The 18,396-nt window shown below is 44.1% G+C and overlaps 1 protein-coding gene across 1 annotated transcript in view; it reads right to left on the bottom strand.

Moving 5' to 3' along the window:
- Positions 1-17,572, bottom strand: part of LOC308239146 (zinc finger protein 792-like) — a 29,347-nt gene extending 11,775 nt beyond the window's left edge. The window contains exons 1-2 of the mRNA XM_080651760.1: positions 17,505-17,572; positions 9,013-9,136 (exon numbers count right to left, since the gene is read on the bottom strand). Coding sequence (XP_080507886.1) covers positions 9,013-9,136; positions 17,505-17,507 — 127 coding nt within the window. The 5' untranslated portion in view covers positions 17,508-17,572. The remainder of the gene's footprint in view (positions 1-9,012; positions 9,137-17,504) is intronic.
- Positions 17,573-18,396: the final 824 nt, after the last annotated feature.

Raw genomic sequence — 18,396 nt, 5'->3', positions numbered from 1 at the left:
TATGGCAAAGAAGTCACTTGAGTCATTGAGGAAGGAGTGAAACTCAAACACGTGTCTTAGATGCTGCACTGTCCTCCTATTGGTAAGAATGATAAATTAACCGACAAAGTAGGCAAAAGTTCCTGAGCAGACATTTTAACAAAGGAGATAAAAACAGCGTAATTTAATGCAAGAAGAAATGCTCACCATCAAGAATTCTTAGGGAAATGTTATTAAAACAAAAACAAGTGAACAGTATACTCATTTCCTGGCCTGTTATTTAAAAAATAACCATCTTATGTGCTGGCTGAGTAACGTAAACCGGAATTTTCACTACTGTGGGTGGGTGGGAGGCAAAGGGAATGACCATTTTAGATCACAGACCTGCCTATCTTAAAATCTAACACACTCACTGACACTGCAACAGTTAGATAAGTAAAACATACACCTGTAGGAAGAACTGAATGCGATATTCCCAGCAGTTTTATTTATAAAACCCCAAACGTGGAAATAACCGAAGCCATATACAGATCAATGGATAAAGTGGTTTTCCATGGAATGCAATATTATTAGCAATAAAAGATTAACTATTTACATAAACATTACTGTTCAATCTAAAAATACCTGTGTAGCAAGAAGGAAGCCAGTGCTTGTTAAAAATTATACACCTTATAGTGCCTGTAAAATTATGAAAAATATGAACTAATCTATTGTAAGAGGAGGTAAATCAATGGCTGTATGGAGGACTAGATAATTCGAAAGATTGTAGAAGGGCAAGAGGTAAATACAGGGTGTGCAAAACTAGGTTTAGAGTTGTTAGTATTGAAAATAATACAACTCTTAATAAATAATAAAAGTATAAAGTCTCCCTGGCTACTGGGTCTTATATTGTTGGGCATGATCACGTTCACTGAATGGTCATTGGTTTGATTCCAGATCACGGCACATGCCCGCCTGGATCTGCAGTAGTGGGCGTGCAGGAGGCAGAAGATTGATGTTTCTCTCCCTCTGCCCTTCTCTATAAAAATCAATAAAGATACATTTTAAAATATATAAAACTAGAGGCCTGATGCACAAAATCTGTGCACGAGTGGGGTCCCTAAGCCTGGCCAGTGACCAGGGCCAATTGGGGCCTCTGGCTGCCAGAAGGGGCATTCCTTCCCAGGCTGCCAGTTGGGACCTTCCTTCCCCAGCTGCAGGCTGCAGGCCAGAGCCTTCTTTCATTCTGTGACTCCGCCTGGTGGTCAGCATATGTCATAGCAAGCGACTGAACTCCCGCATTCCCAAACTACCAAGGGGACAGTGCATATTAGCCTTTTATATATAGACTAGAGGGCGGTGCACGAAATTTGTTCATGGGTGTGTGTGTGTGTGTGTGTGTGTGTGTGTGTGTCCCTCAGCCCAGCCTGCACCCTCTCCACTCTGGGACCCCTCGAGGGATGTTTGACTGCCATTTAGGTCCAATCCCATGGCAGTCAGTCATCCCTCTCACAATCCAGGACTGCTGGGTCCCAACTGCTCACCTGCCTGCCTGCCTGATTGCCCCTAACTGCTTCTGCCTGCCAGCCTGATCACCCCTAACCACTCCCCTGCCAGCCTGATCTACGCTGAACTGCTCCTCTGCCGGCCTGTTTGCCCCTAACTGCCCTCCCCTGCCAGCCTGGTCACCCCTAACAGCCCTCCCTTGCTCACCCGGTTGCCACTAACTGTCCTCCCCTGCAAACCTGGTCGCCCCCAACTGCCCTCCTCTGCCCTCCCTTGCCAGCCTGGTCACCCCCAAATGCCCTCCCCTGCAGTCCTGGTCGCCCCCAACTGCCCTCCCCTGATGCCCCAGTCACCCCTTACTGTCCTCCCTTGCCAGCCTGGTCACTCCTAACTGCCCTCCCCTGCTGGCCTAGTCATCACCAACTACCCTTCCCTGCAGGCCTGGTCACCTCCAACTTCTCTCCCCTGGAGGCCTGGTCCCCCCAACTACCATCCCCTGCTGGCCTGGTCACCACTAACTGCTCTCCCCTGCAGGCCTGTTTGCCCCCACTGGCCTCCCCTGAATGCCTGGTCCCCCCCACACCTGCCCTCCCCTGCAGGCCTGGTCACCCCTAACTGCCCTCTTCTGCTGGCCTGGTGGCCTCCAACTTCCATCTCCTGCTGGCCTGGTTGCCCCAAACTTCCATCCTCTGCTGGCCCAGTCACCCCTAACTGCCTTCCCCTGAAGGCCTGGTATCCCCCAACTGCCCTCCCCTGCAGGCCTGGTTGCCCCCAACTGCCCTCCCTTACAGGTCTGGTACATCCCAAATGCCCTGCCCTGCTGGCCTGAACTCCCACAACTGCCCTCCACTGCCGGCCATCTTGTGTCCACACAGGGGCAGCCATCTTTGACCACATGGGGGTGGCCATCTTGTGTGTTGGAGTGACGGTCAATTTGCATATTACTGTTTTATTAGATAGGGTTATATAGGATAGTTATTTAAAATAAGAAAATAAATTCTATGTTTTGCATACTCACAACTGTAAGCATACTTTTGCCCCACCATGGGTATGAGTAACAGAGAAGCATATTTCACATGTGATGGTTTCTGAGCTTTATCCATATGTTCAACCTCCCCAAACAGTACACATTAGAAAAGGAATTTTCATTGCATGTCAGTTATACAAATACCTAAGTAAAACTTTAAAATGTGGTTCCCAATAAAAACACAGATGTCCCTGTTGTTAGAAAATTAAGATGGCAATTCTATATAGACACTAGTGGCCCGGTGCACGAAATTCGTGCACTTGGGGGGTGGGCGGTCCGTCAGCCTGGCCTGTGCCCTCTTGCAGTCTGGGAGCCCTGGGCACACGGCTTATGGGCCTAAGCCATCAGTGGGACGTTCTTAGCATTGCCACGAAGGCGGGAGAGGCTCCCACCACTGCCGCTGTACTCGCCAGCCATGAGCCCGGCTTCTGGCTGAGCAGCGCTCCCCCTGTGGGAATACACTGACAACCAGGGGGCAGCTCCTTCGTTGAGTGTCTGCCCCCTGGTGGTCAGCGCGCATCATAGTGACTGGTCATTCCACAATTCGGTCATTTGCATATTAGCCTTTTATTATGTAGGAGGATACACTGTAGAAGAGGCCCCTTAGAATCATAAGAAATGCAAAAATTTCACTGTTAACTCATTCTCGAATTGCCTCCACTTTAAATCAAATTGCCCCCTTCCCGTGGGGTGTGTGCTGTACCTCGGGAAGCACTAGGCTTGACACTTTTCCTCTCTGAGCTTCAGATCTGAATACATATGCATATACCATGGGAATTGTAATCTCTTCTCCGCCTACCTCACTGGGTTGTCATGAGGATGTTCTGAGCTAATAAACCTAGAACTGTTTCATCAAGTAAGTGATGTCTAAACGGGAAGGGATTGTTATTTTTAAGCTCACGGGCACCCTCACAGGTAGAAGGTGCTGATTAGGGGAGGAGGGCATGATCGTTTCCTGGGACTGTAGCTATGGAAGCTTTGCAGAGGGTTCTGCAGGCCTCCAAGGAGAGGGCTCTGGCCAGAAGCCCTGCAGTGGTGGTCGGCCCTGGAGGCACTGGCGGGGGCAGGGCGTTAGGGGTTTGGCGAGGCCGAAGGGGAAGTAACTGTCAAACCTTCCCGCTTGGTGCCATTCTTTAAATTGCACATGGTTGTTTCGCAGCTGTACCTGCTCAGGGTGGGGCTCCAATCTCCTGGGGGGCGGGGGGGCGCATGGGCCAGCGCAGAGCCAGGTGGGCTAGGAGGACGGGTTCAGCTGCGCCCCCGGTGAGATTCACCGTGCTTCCACTGCAGAGACGGTGCTGCTGCTGTTGGGGGAAAAGGTCTGACCCTGGGGGGTCGCTCAGGCCTGCCTCCACCCAGGTCTGGAATTGTAGGGAGGAGAGGCATGCCCGGCCCAGCAGAGGGGGCCCACAGTGGTGGGCCGCGGGTGCCTTGGGGGCACTGACGAGTGGTCGCCAGCATACTACTGTTGTGGGTGCCCCTGGAGGAGGTGGCGGGGGAAGAGATTGGGAGTCACAGGTGTGGGCTGCAGCTACCCCCAAGGCTGGGTCCTCTCCCTGTCTGGTCAACCTCCCCATTTCCCCAGGGGTTCTGGTGTAGGGTGTCCGTGCAGGGGGATTGGAAGAGCTCCCCGTGGCCACTTCCACTTCCTTCTTTGCAGTCCGGGGTCCTGTCAGGCACTCTCCTCAGAACCCTGGGAACTTGGCTCCGGCCGCCTGCCCCCTGCTGTACGTGCAGCCTCCTGCTGGTATGTCAATATGCAAATTGGTCATTACTGGGACACCGTAATGGAAAATTAGCATATTACCTTTTTATACGTATAGATGACCATCTCTCTCCTCATTTCCTGAGAGAATCACTGTTGCGTCTATGGCAGCAAATATTGTCCAGAAGTGAAGACTACTGCTATCAGAATCATCAAGAATGCTGAATTGTCACAAAACACACAACCTGGGACTAATTACACAATTATTCTTCCTCTAGCTTTGAGTTCCTGCCTGTTGTGATAACCTTGAGGTGAACACCATACAGGGGCCCAGGGAATCCACAAAACCATGACATTCTTTTCACAACCAATCACTCCAGCTACAAAAAGGACAAACAAGACTCAGGACTGGGTTATTTGTGGATAATGTTCAGAAGAGGCAATTTTCATCCAATGCACTGCCATCTCTCTCACTCACTATGAAAACAGTGTTTGTCCTAATATTAGTTGTACTTCACAGTGTAACAACAAATGAAACCAGCCTATGAAATTTCATACAACATAGCACAGGGCTCCTTTGCAGTATGTAAGACATACTATGAACAGAGAATATAATTCATATTGTTCACAGAAGCACAACAAAGGACTCTTCTTCTGGGTGGTCATTGACCTCACCAAAAATACAGGCACCAGGCTAAAAAAATTAGAACCAAAAAGTCATGCAGATTTTCCTTAAAGGATTTGGTCAGCAATACAAAATAAACCAATATTGGCCAAAGAGTGATTTTTTGCATTATGTGCCTTCCGAGGTGCAGAGAGTGTGGGACCCCACCATATATGTTCCACTCTCCCTGCTGAAAGATCACAATTACCCTTTCAAATCATCCCAGGCAGTGAATATAACCAACAAGATTAAAGGTAGAAAAGCAAAAAACACCTTTACTAAAAGATCATAAACTAGAACAGAGGACAGCAAACAGGTTGGTGAATTAGAACCTAAATCAACTCATCAGAGGATAATGTGAGAACAATGATAGAAGCACAAAAAAGAACTCCTCTTCTGGGGGACCACTGACCTCACCAACATTAGAGGCACCAGGCTGCAAATTAGAACCACAAAGTTATGCAAACTTTATTTCATTGCCTTGGTCAGTGGTATAAAATAAGTCAATAATGGGCAGAGTGATTTTTCTGACATTATTATACGCTTTACAAGGCACTGAAAGTTGGGGAATCCACCATATTTGTTCATCTCCCCATGATGATAGATCACAACTTTCTTATCAAATCATCCAGAGAGTGAAATTAAAAAAAAAAGCTACAGAAGAAAAAACATCTTTACTAAAGATCATAAACCAGAACAGAGGACAGTAAGCAATTTGCAGGTTGGTGAACTAGAAAGTAAAACAATTCACAAAAGCATAATGTGAGACCCACAATGTCCCTGAAAGTGGTAGCACTCCTTAGCTTAGGATGAGTTCTCTGGAAAAACCGTGGGACAGATGCATTCCCTAGTCAGAGAGAAAGGAATGAAGATCCTGTCAAGAGCTTGAAGTAATCATAATTTTCTCAAGCACAAGTGAGAACACAGAATACATTTCCCTTGAGGACACAGGGTTTGTGACTGATGCACACTCTTCAGGTGAGCCAGGTGGCAGAGGTGAAATTTCTTCAGTTACAAATGCTCACTGTGACATCAATCGGGTAGTAGGTCTGGGCTTGTTAGCAAGTACAATGCAGCTCCTTCAAGCCTCACTTGTACCTGAAACTTATGAGGAATATATCAGAGAGCATGTTCCATTAAAAAAGGTTTAAATTCAGGAAAAAAGGTCCCAAAGAGTCTCCTTCAGTGTTGTTATTCTAAGTGAGAAAAACTAAACATTCCCTGCACATTTAACACTTCTCTCCAGTGTGAACTCTCAGGTGTCTAATGAGGCTACATTTTTGACTAAAAAACTTCCCACATTCAGTACACTCATATGGATTCTTAACAGTGTGAACTCTGAGATGTACAGTGAGGTGAGCCCTTAGATGAAAAGACACCCCATTCTCTACACTCATATGGCTTTTCTCCAGAGTGAACTCTGAGGTGTACAGTGAGGTGAGACCTTTGACAAAAGGACATCCCACATTCTCTACACTCATATGGCTTCTCTCCAGTGTGAACTTTGAGGTGTAAAGTGAGCTGAGCCCCTCGAGGAAAGGACATCCCACATTTTCTACACTTACAAGGTTTTTTTCCAGTGTGAATTCTCTGGTGTTGTTTGAGGTAGACTTATAACTGAAGGATTTCCCACCATCACAGCACTCATATGGCTTGTCGCCACTGTGAATTCTCAGGTGTCTAATAAAGTTAAACTTGTGGCTAAAAGACTTCCTACATTCAGTACACTCATATGGCTTCTCTCCAGTGTGAACTCTGAGGTATAAAGGAAGCTTGGACCTTTGACGAAAGGACATCCCACATTCTCTACACTTATAGGGCTTTTCTCCAGTGTGAATTCTCTGCTGTTGCTTGAGGGTAGACTCATCCCTGAAGGATTTTCCACCATCACAGTACTCATATGACTTGTCGCCACTGTGAACTCTCAGGTGTCTAATAGACTTACAATAAAAAGACTTCCTACATTCAATACACTCATATGGTTTCTCTCCAGGGTGAACTCTGAGGTGTACAGTGAGGTTAGACCTTCGACGAAAGAATATCCCACATTCTCTACACTCATATGGCTTCTCTCCAATGTGAACTCTTTGGTGTTGTTTCAGGGAAGATTTATAATGGAAGGCCTTCCCACAATCACAGCACTCATATTGCTTGTGGCCTCTGTAAACTCTCAGGCATTTAATAAGGTGATATTTCTGGCTAAAAGACTTCCCACAGTCAGTACACTCATATGGCTTTTCTCCAGTGTGAACTGTGAGGTGTAAAGTGAGTTGAGCCCTTTGAGGAAAGGACATCCCACATTCCCTACACTTATAGGGCTTTTCTCCAGTGTGAATTCTCTGGTGTTGTTTGAGGCTAGACTCATCCCTGAAGGACTTTCTACAATCAGAGCACTCATATGGCTTGTCGCCACTGTGAACTCTCAGGTGTCTAATAAGGTTAGACTTATGGCTAAAAGACTTCCCACATTTAGAACACTCAACATGGTTTCTCTCCCGTGTGAACTCTGAGGTGTATAGTGAGGTTAGAACTTCGAAGAAAGGACATCCCACATTCTCTACATTCATATGGCTTCCCACCAGTGTGAACTGTCTTGTGTCGAATGAGGTTAAAGATTCGTCTAAAAACTTTCCTACATTTGTTACACTCAAAAGGCAGTTCTCCAGAACAGACACCCGGGCATTGAACAGCTTTCAGGTTGTGGCTGGCAGCATTTTCACATTCATCCCACTGGTGATGACATTTTCCATCAAGAAAATCCTGTGAAATCTCACTGCCACAGTGTAGCTCCTCAGTGTTGAGAGTGGACTGATGCTTGGGAAGCTCTGAGTTGTATCGTAAGTCTTCCCCAACCTCCCTGTTGGTTGAAGGCACTGAAGATAAGTAGAAGCTGGGTGTGCTCACAAAGGAAGCCCTGTCCATAGCTTGTTTCCAGGGCCCCTGCCCACATTCATTTCTCTGTTTCTGTTGAGGGTTTGCACTAAAATTAAAGTCTCCAACACATGTGTCACTACAGAATACTTTCTGCTCAAAATATGCTGCATAAGATCCAGTCAGGTGCAAAATAACTTTTAACACAGTGAAACACAGTTTACACAGAGGGATATTCTGGGTGCTTGGAGCTGTCTTAGAAGACCTGACCTGCGACTCTCCTTTTATAGATACACTCTGATCAGAACAGGCCTCATCACCATCGATTTTATGCCAACAACCTGAAAAGTGAGAAAGGGTAAGGAAATGGATGTGGTGACAGGGGGAAGTCCCACTGCAAAAGTGTGTTACACATCACACATTAGTTCCACGCAATTGTCTGAAAATAAGAGATGTGCAGGAAGGATTAATAAGAGGCTCTTGGGACTTTCTGGGCTAATGAAGATCACAACACAGGGAGGCCTCTTCATAAATATGACACAAATATGGCAAGAACCACATGGATGAGAATATGGCGCTCCAGCTCATCCTTCAACTAACAGCATTCAGCACAGCTTGTTTGCAGAAGACAGGAGCAAGCTGTGCAAGAAGTTGGTTCCGTCTTACTCCAAGTAAAATTCAATAAAGGAGTAGCTGGTTTCAAGGACCACTTAGCACATATGTGCACCTCATAACACATGTGCAAGTCAATGTTGCATAATACTGCAGAGGCACCAATGCAGAGGAAGAGGTGATGAAGAAGTGAGCAGTCTGCACTGGGCCAGCTTGCTATAGTATTCAGAGAACAGAATATTACAAACAATTGAATGGGGGCCTTACAAGAACAGCCCATAGTTCGTGTAGTAAAGACCATAACATGGCACAGGTTGCCACAAAGAACCTTTTAAAGAAGGAGTGCAGAAATTGAAGCCATTCATGTGGACACTGTCAGCCTCCCAGGAAGAGAAAGTACAAGCTGGGACCCATTAAGCTCACTGCAAAACTCCTTACTCCCTAACACTTCCTGTACTTTTTGAGGTTACAGGTGTTAGGGATGTTTATAGAGTCCTTTGCTCAGGGTTCCCATCCAACTCATCCCTGGTAGCCAAAGCACATTTGAGAGGACAGTGGGGGAAATTAGCAGAGGCAATGTTCTGACTGTGGGAGAGAGAAAGCTATGGATGAGGAATAAATAAAGAGAGGTCATCATCTCAGGACACTGGCAGAATGTGAAAGTCTTACCTACCGATGATACAAGTGCAAACACTTCCAGCATCACATCGCAGAACAGAAGTCTGTGAACCTCATCAAGGAGCACCCACTCCTCCTGAGAGAAGGCAATGGCCACTTCCTTAAAGTTCACATCCTGTCATAATGGGGACAGTAAAGCCCATGATCAGATTCACTCATAACATTCTAAGTATGTCATACTCCCCACCCTCCACACCCATCTGCTCTTTGCACTCTTCACATCTGTGAAAATACCAGGGCTTCATCCCATGAGAGCCACTGTCTTATTTTCCTGCTGATATTTTTCTTCCCACAATAATTAAGGCAGAGGAGCAGATAGAAGATACCTGAGATCTGGACCTTCCATGTACACCACACTGCCTCTTATCAATACAGTGGGTGTCAAGAACATAGGTTAGAGAGGGATGTTGGTCATAAAGAGAGTGTGAGTGATTTCACACTGCTCTTGTCAGAAATTAGCTTTTTAGCCCCTCCGAATTTTCCTCTAAGACACCAAAAACAGGGCATCACACTTCATCAGCCTGACCCCATTCCCAAGGTGCTGAGGCCATCACTTTTCACAATCTGCTGCTCCTAGTTCTTTAAACAACACTTCTCTCACACAGCTTCATTCCCATAGGCACAACTTCAAAGGTAATGCAGGGCAGAGTTGAAGATGGCTGCCGACAGGAAGACAGACTGCAAGACAGTGCGTGACAGAAGGAAAGGAATGTCTAGTCGCACGGGGAGTGTTTATTTGTGAGTTGAGGGACATCTATACTCCAAGGGACTATTGGGGATTGCCAGAGAGGGCACCCCTGACCGTGCAGCCTCCACTGCTGCTGAAATCCCTCTTGGAGCAACCGGCTCTGATGCGGAGACTGCACCATCTTGAAGGGGAAAGTGGCTGTTATCAGAAGTCTAAAAATCCCGGGAATCTACAACAACAACACTCAGGGAACAGCTGCGAACCCAGGAATACCAGACCCCAAGCAGCGTGAATACGCGGACTCAGAGGAGCTCTGCATCTTCTCATGGAAAGGTCAGATTTTGCCTAGGTAAACGTGAGGTCTGTGATCCAGGTAGGAGAGAGAAACGCACACAGTGGGAGCTAGAGGATCCAGGGAAGTCTGCACCCCCAAAAATCCGCGGCCATTGGGGCTAGAGTGATCCGCATATGTGTAAGGGGATCTGCAGGGCTGCTAACAGAAGGGAACTCTAAAAAGCAACCGATAACTGAACTGGGTGCAAAAGGGCGGCCTAAAAATTTTAATAGTGTGCTGGCTGCTTAGAGCCAGGGAGAAAAAAAACTACACAGACTTGCACGCAGCACTGAAGGGTAAAATTCGCGAGTTCGCACACTTACTCTGGCTCTTTTTTCTTTTTTTCTCTTAAATCCTTGCTTTTGATTAAAGCCGAGAACATAGGATCACCCAATTGGGGACTTTAAGAGATTGCAGGGGGAAGTTGTTTTTGTGGAAGCTGGGGATCAGAGCGGGGAATAACGATGAGAGAAGCAGCTCTGGGGCAGCCCATTCCCCCAAACCAGTATTAAGTGCGACAGGGAAAACAAAATCTAAGCACTAGCTAGAGAGGACTCATAGACCTGGAGGTCAATCCAGAAACACTACCACCCAGGGGTTGAATCACAAATTGACTCTTGTGTAAACACAAATAAAGGAGTATAACAAAGAAGTACTGCCTGCTTGAAAAACAGGACTGTGGCTTACAACACTGAGGAGCAGTGGAACGCAGGGAACTTCGATACTGTCCTGACTAGGAAAAAGGCGTGCCAAACAGAACAGTAGAGGAAGTGAATGACCTTCACTACTGCACATTTTTATTTTTTCATCTTTTACTTTTTTCTTTTTTCCTCACTTGATTTTACCTTTGTAATTATTACATTTCTATTTTTATTAAGTATTATTACTACTACAATTTTACATTTTCTTAAAGTGTCATTTTATTTTCTCTTTATTTTATTTTGGGATTAGTGTTCTATATTATATTTTCATCTTTCCTTTAGCATCGTTTTACTCTATCTCAACTTTACCTTTATGCCAACACTCTCTTCCTCACTTTTCCCCTTTTGTTATCCTGTTTCTCTTACCCTATTCCCGCTTTAGATTTTCACTATTCCTTCTTTTTACCCCGTTAAAAATTCATCCTACTTATATATCTAATTTCCAATCCCCTAATCTAAGTCCATACACACCTCTCTCTTCTATTCACTATCCAAATTTTTTTCTCTCTGTCCTTTTGTTGTTGTTTGCTCGATTGTTGATTATATTCGGGTTTTTATGCTTGTTTGTGGGAATGTTTCACTTTTTCTTTTTGTTTTGTTTTTTTGCTTCTGTTTTTCCTCGCCTCACTTGATATTAGTTGTTGTTTGTAGTTTGCATTCATCTCTAGGTATTTGTTGCTTGCATTTGTTGGGATTAGTGGCTGTTTTTTGGAGTTTTCTCCTCATATAAATAGTTTTTTCCACTCTTATTTTTTATTCTCTTTCTTTTCTCTCTCTTTTTTTCCTTTTCTCAATTTCATTTTTGCAGTCTTTTTTTTCTGTCTTCCCCCCTAATTCTCTTTTCTCTGGTGTTCACCTTCATTTGGGGTTATTAGTATCGTGAATACATTTGTGTTCAGTGCCTTGTGCGTTGTGTGTTGTTGTGTTGTATTTTGTGCCTTTAAATCAACACAGGAGAGAGAGAACTACATAACCAGACACCCGGAGAAGAGAGATCATGGGGAGAAAAAGAAACACCCTGCAAATGAAAGAAAAGGAGGCATCATCAGATAAGGAAGTAAACGAAATGGAGACAAGCAACCTGTCAGAGAAAGAATTCAGAGAAATGGTCATAAGGTGGCTGAAAAGAATGGAAGACAAATTCAATAACATGTGTAAGAACCAAGAGAAAATGAAGAAGAACCAAGAAGAAATGAAAGACGACATAGCTGCTATAAAGAACTCAATAGAAAGCATCAACAGTAGACTAGAAGAAGTAGAGGACCGCATCAGTAAGCTAGAAGACAAGGTAGGAAAAAATACCCAAGCAGAGCAGCATCTACAAAAAAAAATTAAAAAACAGGGAGAGCCTAAGGGAACTTTAGGACAACACGAAATGAAACAACATCCGCATAAGGGTGCCAGAAGGAAAGGAAACTGAGCAAGAAATGGAAAACCTGTTAGAAAAAATAATGACAGAAAACTTCCCTGTATAGGGAAGAAAAAACTCACACAAATCCAAGAAGCTCCCAGAGTCCCAAACAAAATGGGCCTCAAAAGGCCAATGCCACGGGATATTATAATTAAACTGGCAAACACCAACAAGAAAGTAAGAATCTTAAAAGCGGCCAGAGAAAGACAGAAAGTTACCTACAAAGGAAACTCCATCAGACTAGCAACTGATTTCTCAACAGAAACACATCAGGCCAGAAGGGAATGGAATGAAATATACAAAGTCATGCAAAAGAAGGGTCTGAATCCAAGAATACTGTACCCAGCAAGGCTATCAATCAAAATTGAGGGTGAAATCAGGAGCTTCACAGACAAAAAAGGACTAAGGGAGTTTATTACCATCAAACCAGCAATGCAAGAAATGCTAAAGGGTCTGCTGTAAAAAGAAGAAATAGTAAGCGAAGAAGGAACACAGGGGTAAAGAATAAAAATGGCGACAAACAAGTACCTATCAATAATAACTTTAAATATAAGTGGATTAAATGCCCCAATCAAAAGACATAGGGTAGTTGAGTGGATAAGAAAACATGACCCATATATGTACTGTCTTCAGGACACCCAACTCAGAAAAAAAAGACGCAGACTGATGGTGAAGGGATGGAAAAATGGATTTTCAGGCGAATGGAAATGAAAAAAAAAAAACACCTGGGGTAGCAATACTTATATCTGACAAATTAGATCTCAAAGTGAAGGACATAAGAAGAGATAAGGAAGGCCACTTCATAACACTGAAGGGAACAATCCAACAAGAAGAACTAACTGTGGTAAACATATACACACCCAATATAGGAGCTCCCAAATACATGAAAAAACTACTGGAAGATATCAAGGGAGAGATTGACAGCAAAACAATCATAGTAGGAGACTTTAGTACCCCACTAGCACCATTGGACAAATCCTCTAAACAAAAAATCAGCAAAGATGATGTACTGCTGGACATCATCTTGATCAGATGGAATGACTCACTTGATCAGATGGAATTAATTGACATCTTCAGAACATTTCACACCAAAGCCACAGAATATACATTCTTCTCAAGTGCACATGGGTCATTTTCAGAGATAGACCATATATTGGGTCACAGGCAATGTCTCTTCAAATTCAAGAAGATAGAAATCATATCAAGCATCTTCTCAGATCACAATGGCATAAAACTGGAAATCAACTACAATAAAAACAATCCAAAAAAACCAAACACCTGGAGACTAAATTGCTTGCTATTAAACAATGACTGGGTAACCAGAGAGATCAAAGAAGAAATAAAAAACGTCCTGGCAACAAACGACAATTAAAACACAACAATCCAAAAAGCTATGGGACACAGCGAAAGCAGTCTTAAAAGCGAAGATCATAGCTCAACAAGCCTACTGCAAAAAACAAGAAACAATGGTAATAAATTACCTAACGCTACAACTCAAAGAATTAGAAAGAGAGCAAGAAAAGCCCAGTGTAAGCAGAAGGAAGGAAATCATAAAGATCAGAGTGGAGATAAACGACAAAAAGAACAACAACAACAACAACAACAACAAAACAATACCAGATATCAACAAAACCAAGAGCTGGTTCTTTGAAAGGATAAAAAGATTGATGAACCACTAGCCAGGCTCACCAAGAAGCAAAGAGAGAGGACCCAAATAAACAAAATCAGAAATGAAAGAGGAGAAATAACAACAGACCCAACAGATATACAAAGGATTGTTAAAAAATACTATGAACAACTCTACTCCAACAAATTGGACAACCTGGAGGAAATGGACATATTCCTAGAAAAATACAACCTTCCAAAACTCAATCAGGAAGAATCTAAAAATCTCAATAGGCCAATAACTATGGAAGAAATTGAAGCAGTCATCAAAAAGCTTCCAGCAAACAAAAGCCCGGGGCCAGATGGCTTCACAGGAGAGTTATACCAAACATTCAAGGAAGAACTAAAACCTATCCTACTCAGACTATCCCAAAAAAATCAAGAGGAAGAAAACTTCCAAGCTCCTTCTATGAAGCCAGCATCACCCTAACACCAAAACCGGATAAAGACAACACAATGAAAGAGAACTACAGGCCAATATCCCACATGAGCATAGATGCCAAAATCCTCAACAAGATTCTAGCAAATCGGATCCAGCAGTACATCAGAAAGATCATACACCATGTCCAAGTAGGATTTATCCCAGGGATGCAAGGTGGTACAATATCCACAAATCAATAAACATGATACATCACATAAACAAAGTGAAAGATAAAAATCACATAGTCATATCAATTGATGCAGAAAAAGCATTTGACAAAATCCAACACCCTTTCCTGATAAAAACTCTCAGCAAGGTGGGAATAGAAGAAGTATAGTTCAACATAATAAAAGCCATATATGACAAACCCACAGCCAACTTCATACTCAATGGGCAAAAACTAAAACCATTTCCCCTAAGAACAGGAACAAGACAGGGATGCCCACTCCCACCACTCCTGTTCGACATAGTACTGGAAGAATTAGCCATTGCGATTAGACAAGAAGAAGAAATAAAAGGCATCCAAATTGGAAAAGAAGAAGTAAAGCTGTCCTTATTTGCAGATGACATGATATTATACATAAGAAAAAAACCCTAAAGACTCCATAAAAAAATTATTAGACTTAATAATTGAATTCGGCAATGTAGCAGGACACAAAATTAACACCAAGAAATCTATGGCATTTCTATATACCAATAGTGAACATACAGAAAGAGAGACTAAAAAAGCAATCCCATTTACCATCGCACCAAAAAAATTAAGATACCTAGGAATAAACTTAACTAAGGAGGTAAAAGACCTATACATGGAAAACGACAGGACACTGAAAAAAAGATAGTAGAAGACATAAACAGATGGAAGAACATACCGTGTTCATGGATTGGTAGAATCGACATCATTAAAATGTCCATACTACCCAAAGCAATCTATAGATTCAATGCACTCTCATTAAAAAAACAACGGCCTATTTCACAGACCTAGAAAGAACTCTCCAAAAATTCATCTGGAATAAAAAAAGACCCTGAATAGCTGCAGCAATCCTGAAAAAGAAGAACAAAGTAGGTGGGATCTCAATACCAGTTTTCAAGCTGTATTACAAAGCCACTGTCCTCAAAACAGCCTGGTACTGGCACAAGAACAGACATATAGACCAATTGAATAGAAGAGAGAATCCAGAAATCGACCCAAACCACTATGCTCAATTAATATTTGACAAAGGAGGCATGAACATACAATAGCGTCAAGACAATCTCTTCAATAAATGGTGTTGGGGAAATTGGACAGATACATGCAAAAACATGAAATTAGACCACCAACTTACACCATACAGAAAAATAAACTCAAAATGGATACAGGACTTAAACATAAGACAGGAAACCATAAAAATACTAGAGGAATCCACAGGCAGCGAAATCTCAGAAATATGCCGAAGCAATTTCTTCACCGATCCCGCTCCTAGGGCAATGGAAACTAATGAGAAAATAAACAAATGGGACTACATCAAAATAAAAAGCTTTTTCACAGCAAAAGAGACCATCAACAAAACAAGAAGAAAGCCCACTGTATGGGAGAACATAGTTGCCAGTGTTGTCATCGATAAAGGTTTAATCTCCAACATTTTCAGGAAACTCATACAACATAACGAAAGGAAGATAAACGATCCAATAAAAAAGTGGGCAACGGACCTAAATAGATACTTTTCAAAAGAAGACAGAAGGGAGGCCAAGAGACTTATGAAAACATGCTCAAAGTCACTAATTATCCGAGAGATGCAAATCAAAACGACCATGCGGTACCATCTCACACCTGTCAGAATGGCAATCATCAACAAATCAACAAATGACAAGGGCTGGCGAGGATTCTGAGAAAAAGGAACCCCCGTGCACTGCTGGTGGGAATGCAGACTGGATTACTGGGTCAAATGGGAGTTTCATTTTTAGTTTTTTGAGGAAGCTCCATACTGGTGGAGAACAGTATGGAGCTTCCTCAAAAAACTGGTGGAGAACAAAAAACTAAAAATGGAACTCCCATTTGACCCAGTGATTCCACTCCTAGGAATCTATCCCAAGAAACTAGAAACACCAATCAGAAAGGATATGTGCACGCTATGTTCATAGCAGCACAATTCACCATAGCTGAGATTTGGAAACAGCCTAAGTGCCATCAGCAGATGAGTGGATTTGAAAACTATGGTACATCTACACAATAGAATACTACGCTGCACTAAAAAAGAAGGAATTCTTACAATTTACCAACCTGACCGTGATTTCCTATATTAAAGTGATCTACAGTCCTGGATGATGTGTCTCAGTTGGTTGAGCACAGACTCATGCACAGGTGAGGTCACATGCCTGGGTTGTGGGCTGGATCCACAGTGGAGATTGTGCAGGTGGCAACTAATCCCTTTTTTTGCTCATCACTGTTTTTCTGTCTCTCTCCCACCCCCTTGCTTTCTACATATAAATCAATAAAAATATAGATGTATTTTAAAATACATATGTGCACTTTCCTGACTCAGCTCCCTCTTTACTCCAAGCCTTGGCACATTCTGGACCCTATGTCTGGAGGACCTCGCACTCATCACACTGGTGGCCAAAAACAAGGTCCACCTCATGTAGCCCTACTCCTGGCCTTAGGATCTGGGCTTAGTGTCTGTTCAAAGTGCCCAGGTCCAAGGGATACGAGCAACTGACAGTCCCAGGACTCTCCTATCTCAGAGGCCACAAGTGTGTGAGGCTCTCAAATAAGCTCCACAAACCCGTACACCTAACGATTCTGCATTTGCAGGAATTTGTGCAAAGAAAACGGTCTGTTGGGAGCCTGGCAGCCACCAGGCTCTATGGCTCAGGCTGCTCAGTACCTTGCCCAGCCCCGAGGCCAGGTGCCCTCCAGATCCTGTATGATCTCAGGGCTCAGTCCTCAGTGCTCACTCTTGCCAGTTCCCTTACCATTTACAGGACTTCCCCTTCCTGTCCACAGCTGCTGTCCTCTGTCTTCTAGTCTGTTCTTCCTCTGAGCAATGTTAGGAACAGTTAGTCCATTACCCCAGAGAATGTCCCTCTTTCTTTCACAACCCACTGTCCTGAGAATGAAAGGAAAACTCCTCACACAAAACCACACCTCATCTTTGTTGTCTTTAGACCCAAACAGGCCCGGGTTTCCCAATCCTCCCAGCTCAGTGTCACCATCACGTCCTTACAGGTGGCACTGCAGCCTTCCACCCTCTTCCCCATCACCCATGTGTCACCCACGAGGGACTCACCATTCTGAACGCTGGGACCTGGGCGGCAGGACCTGAGAGGCGCGGGTCCCCCAGGCTGGAGGGTGAAGTGGGGCCAGGCTGCGGGAACGCTGTGAGCAGAGAGGAGTCCGGGAGGCACGGAGACCCGATCTCGGTCTGTTGGGGCTCAAGGAGCCTCAGACACACCCCGCACCGCAGGCAGCTGCCCCCCAGGCCTCCTCCTGCTCCCGACCAGCGCCCTGAAGCCTGTGACTCTGTGAACAGACCTAAGAGGTTAAAATGTCCACTGGGAGGAGGAAGCAGGAAGTCCCGCCCTAACCGGATGCGCAGACACCAAAATGCCCTTTAGCACCGCCCACAGGAGTGCAGTTCCTTCTGGGTAATGTAGTTTTCTCAACCGCCCAGGACAGTACTGGCATCCCAGCCAATGACTTGGGTGAATAAAGATGTGACACAGGAAGTGACTCCTGGGGAGGGACCTGATGGGACCAGAGGCCTGGCTGACTGGGGCTGACCAACAGATCTCTGAGGGGAAGGAGGTGGGAGGAATGCAAGAGATCCACCAAGAATATATACAGAGGGGGACATGGGAGACATAGATAATACTATCAACAATAAAAATTACATGTATTTTTGTAAATGTTAAAATAATGAAGCTGATGTAGCTCAGTAGTTGAGCCTCTTCCTATGAACCAGGAGGTCATGGTTCTTTTCATTTTTAAATTCTTTATTGTTTAAAGTATTGTATGTAGTATTACATATGTCTCCTCTTTCCTCCATTGGCTTTTCGCTGGTCACCCCCACTCCCCAGCACATGCCCTCACCTCTCTAGTGTCTGGGTACATGTGTGCTGCTTATATACATGCATACAAGTCCTTTGGTTGATCTCTTACCCACCCCCTAAATCCCTGCC

The sequence above is a fragment of the Plecotus auritus genome, assembly GCF_963455305.1.
Source record: "Plecotus auritus genome assembly, chromosome: 15".
In the NCBI taxonomy this organism is placed as follows: domain Eukaryota; kingdom Metazoa; phylum Chordata; class Mammalia; order Chiroptera; family Vespertilionidae; genus Plecotus; species Plecotus auritus.
Note: the sequence above shows the minus strand (reverse complement) of the source record. Positions and strands in the feature narration are given on the sequence as shown.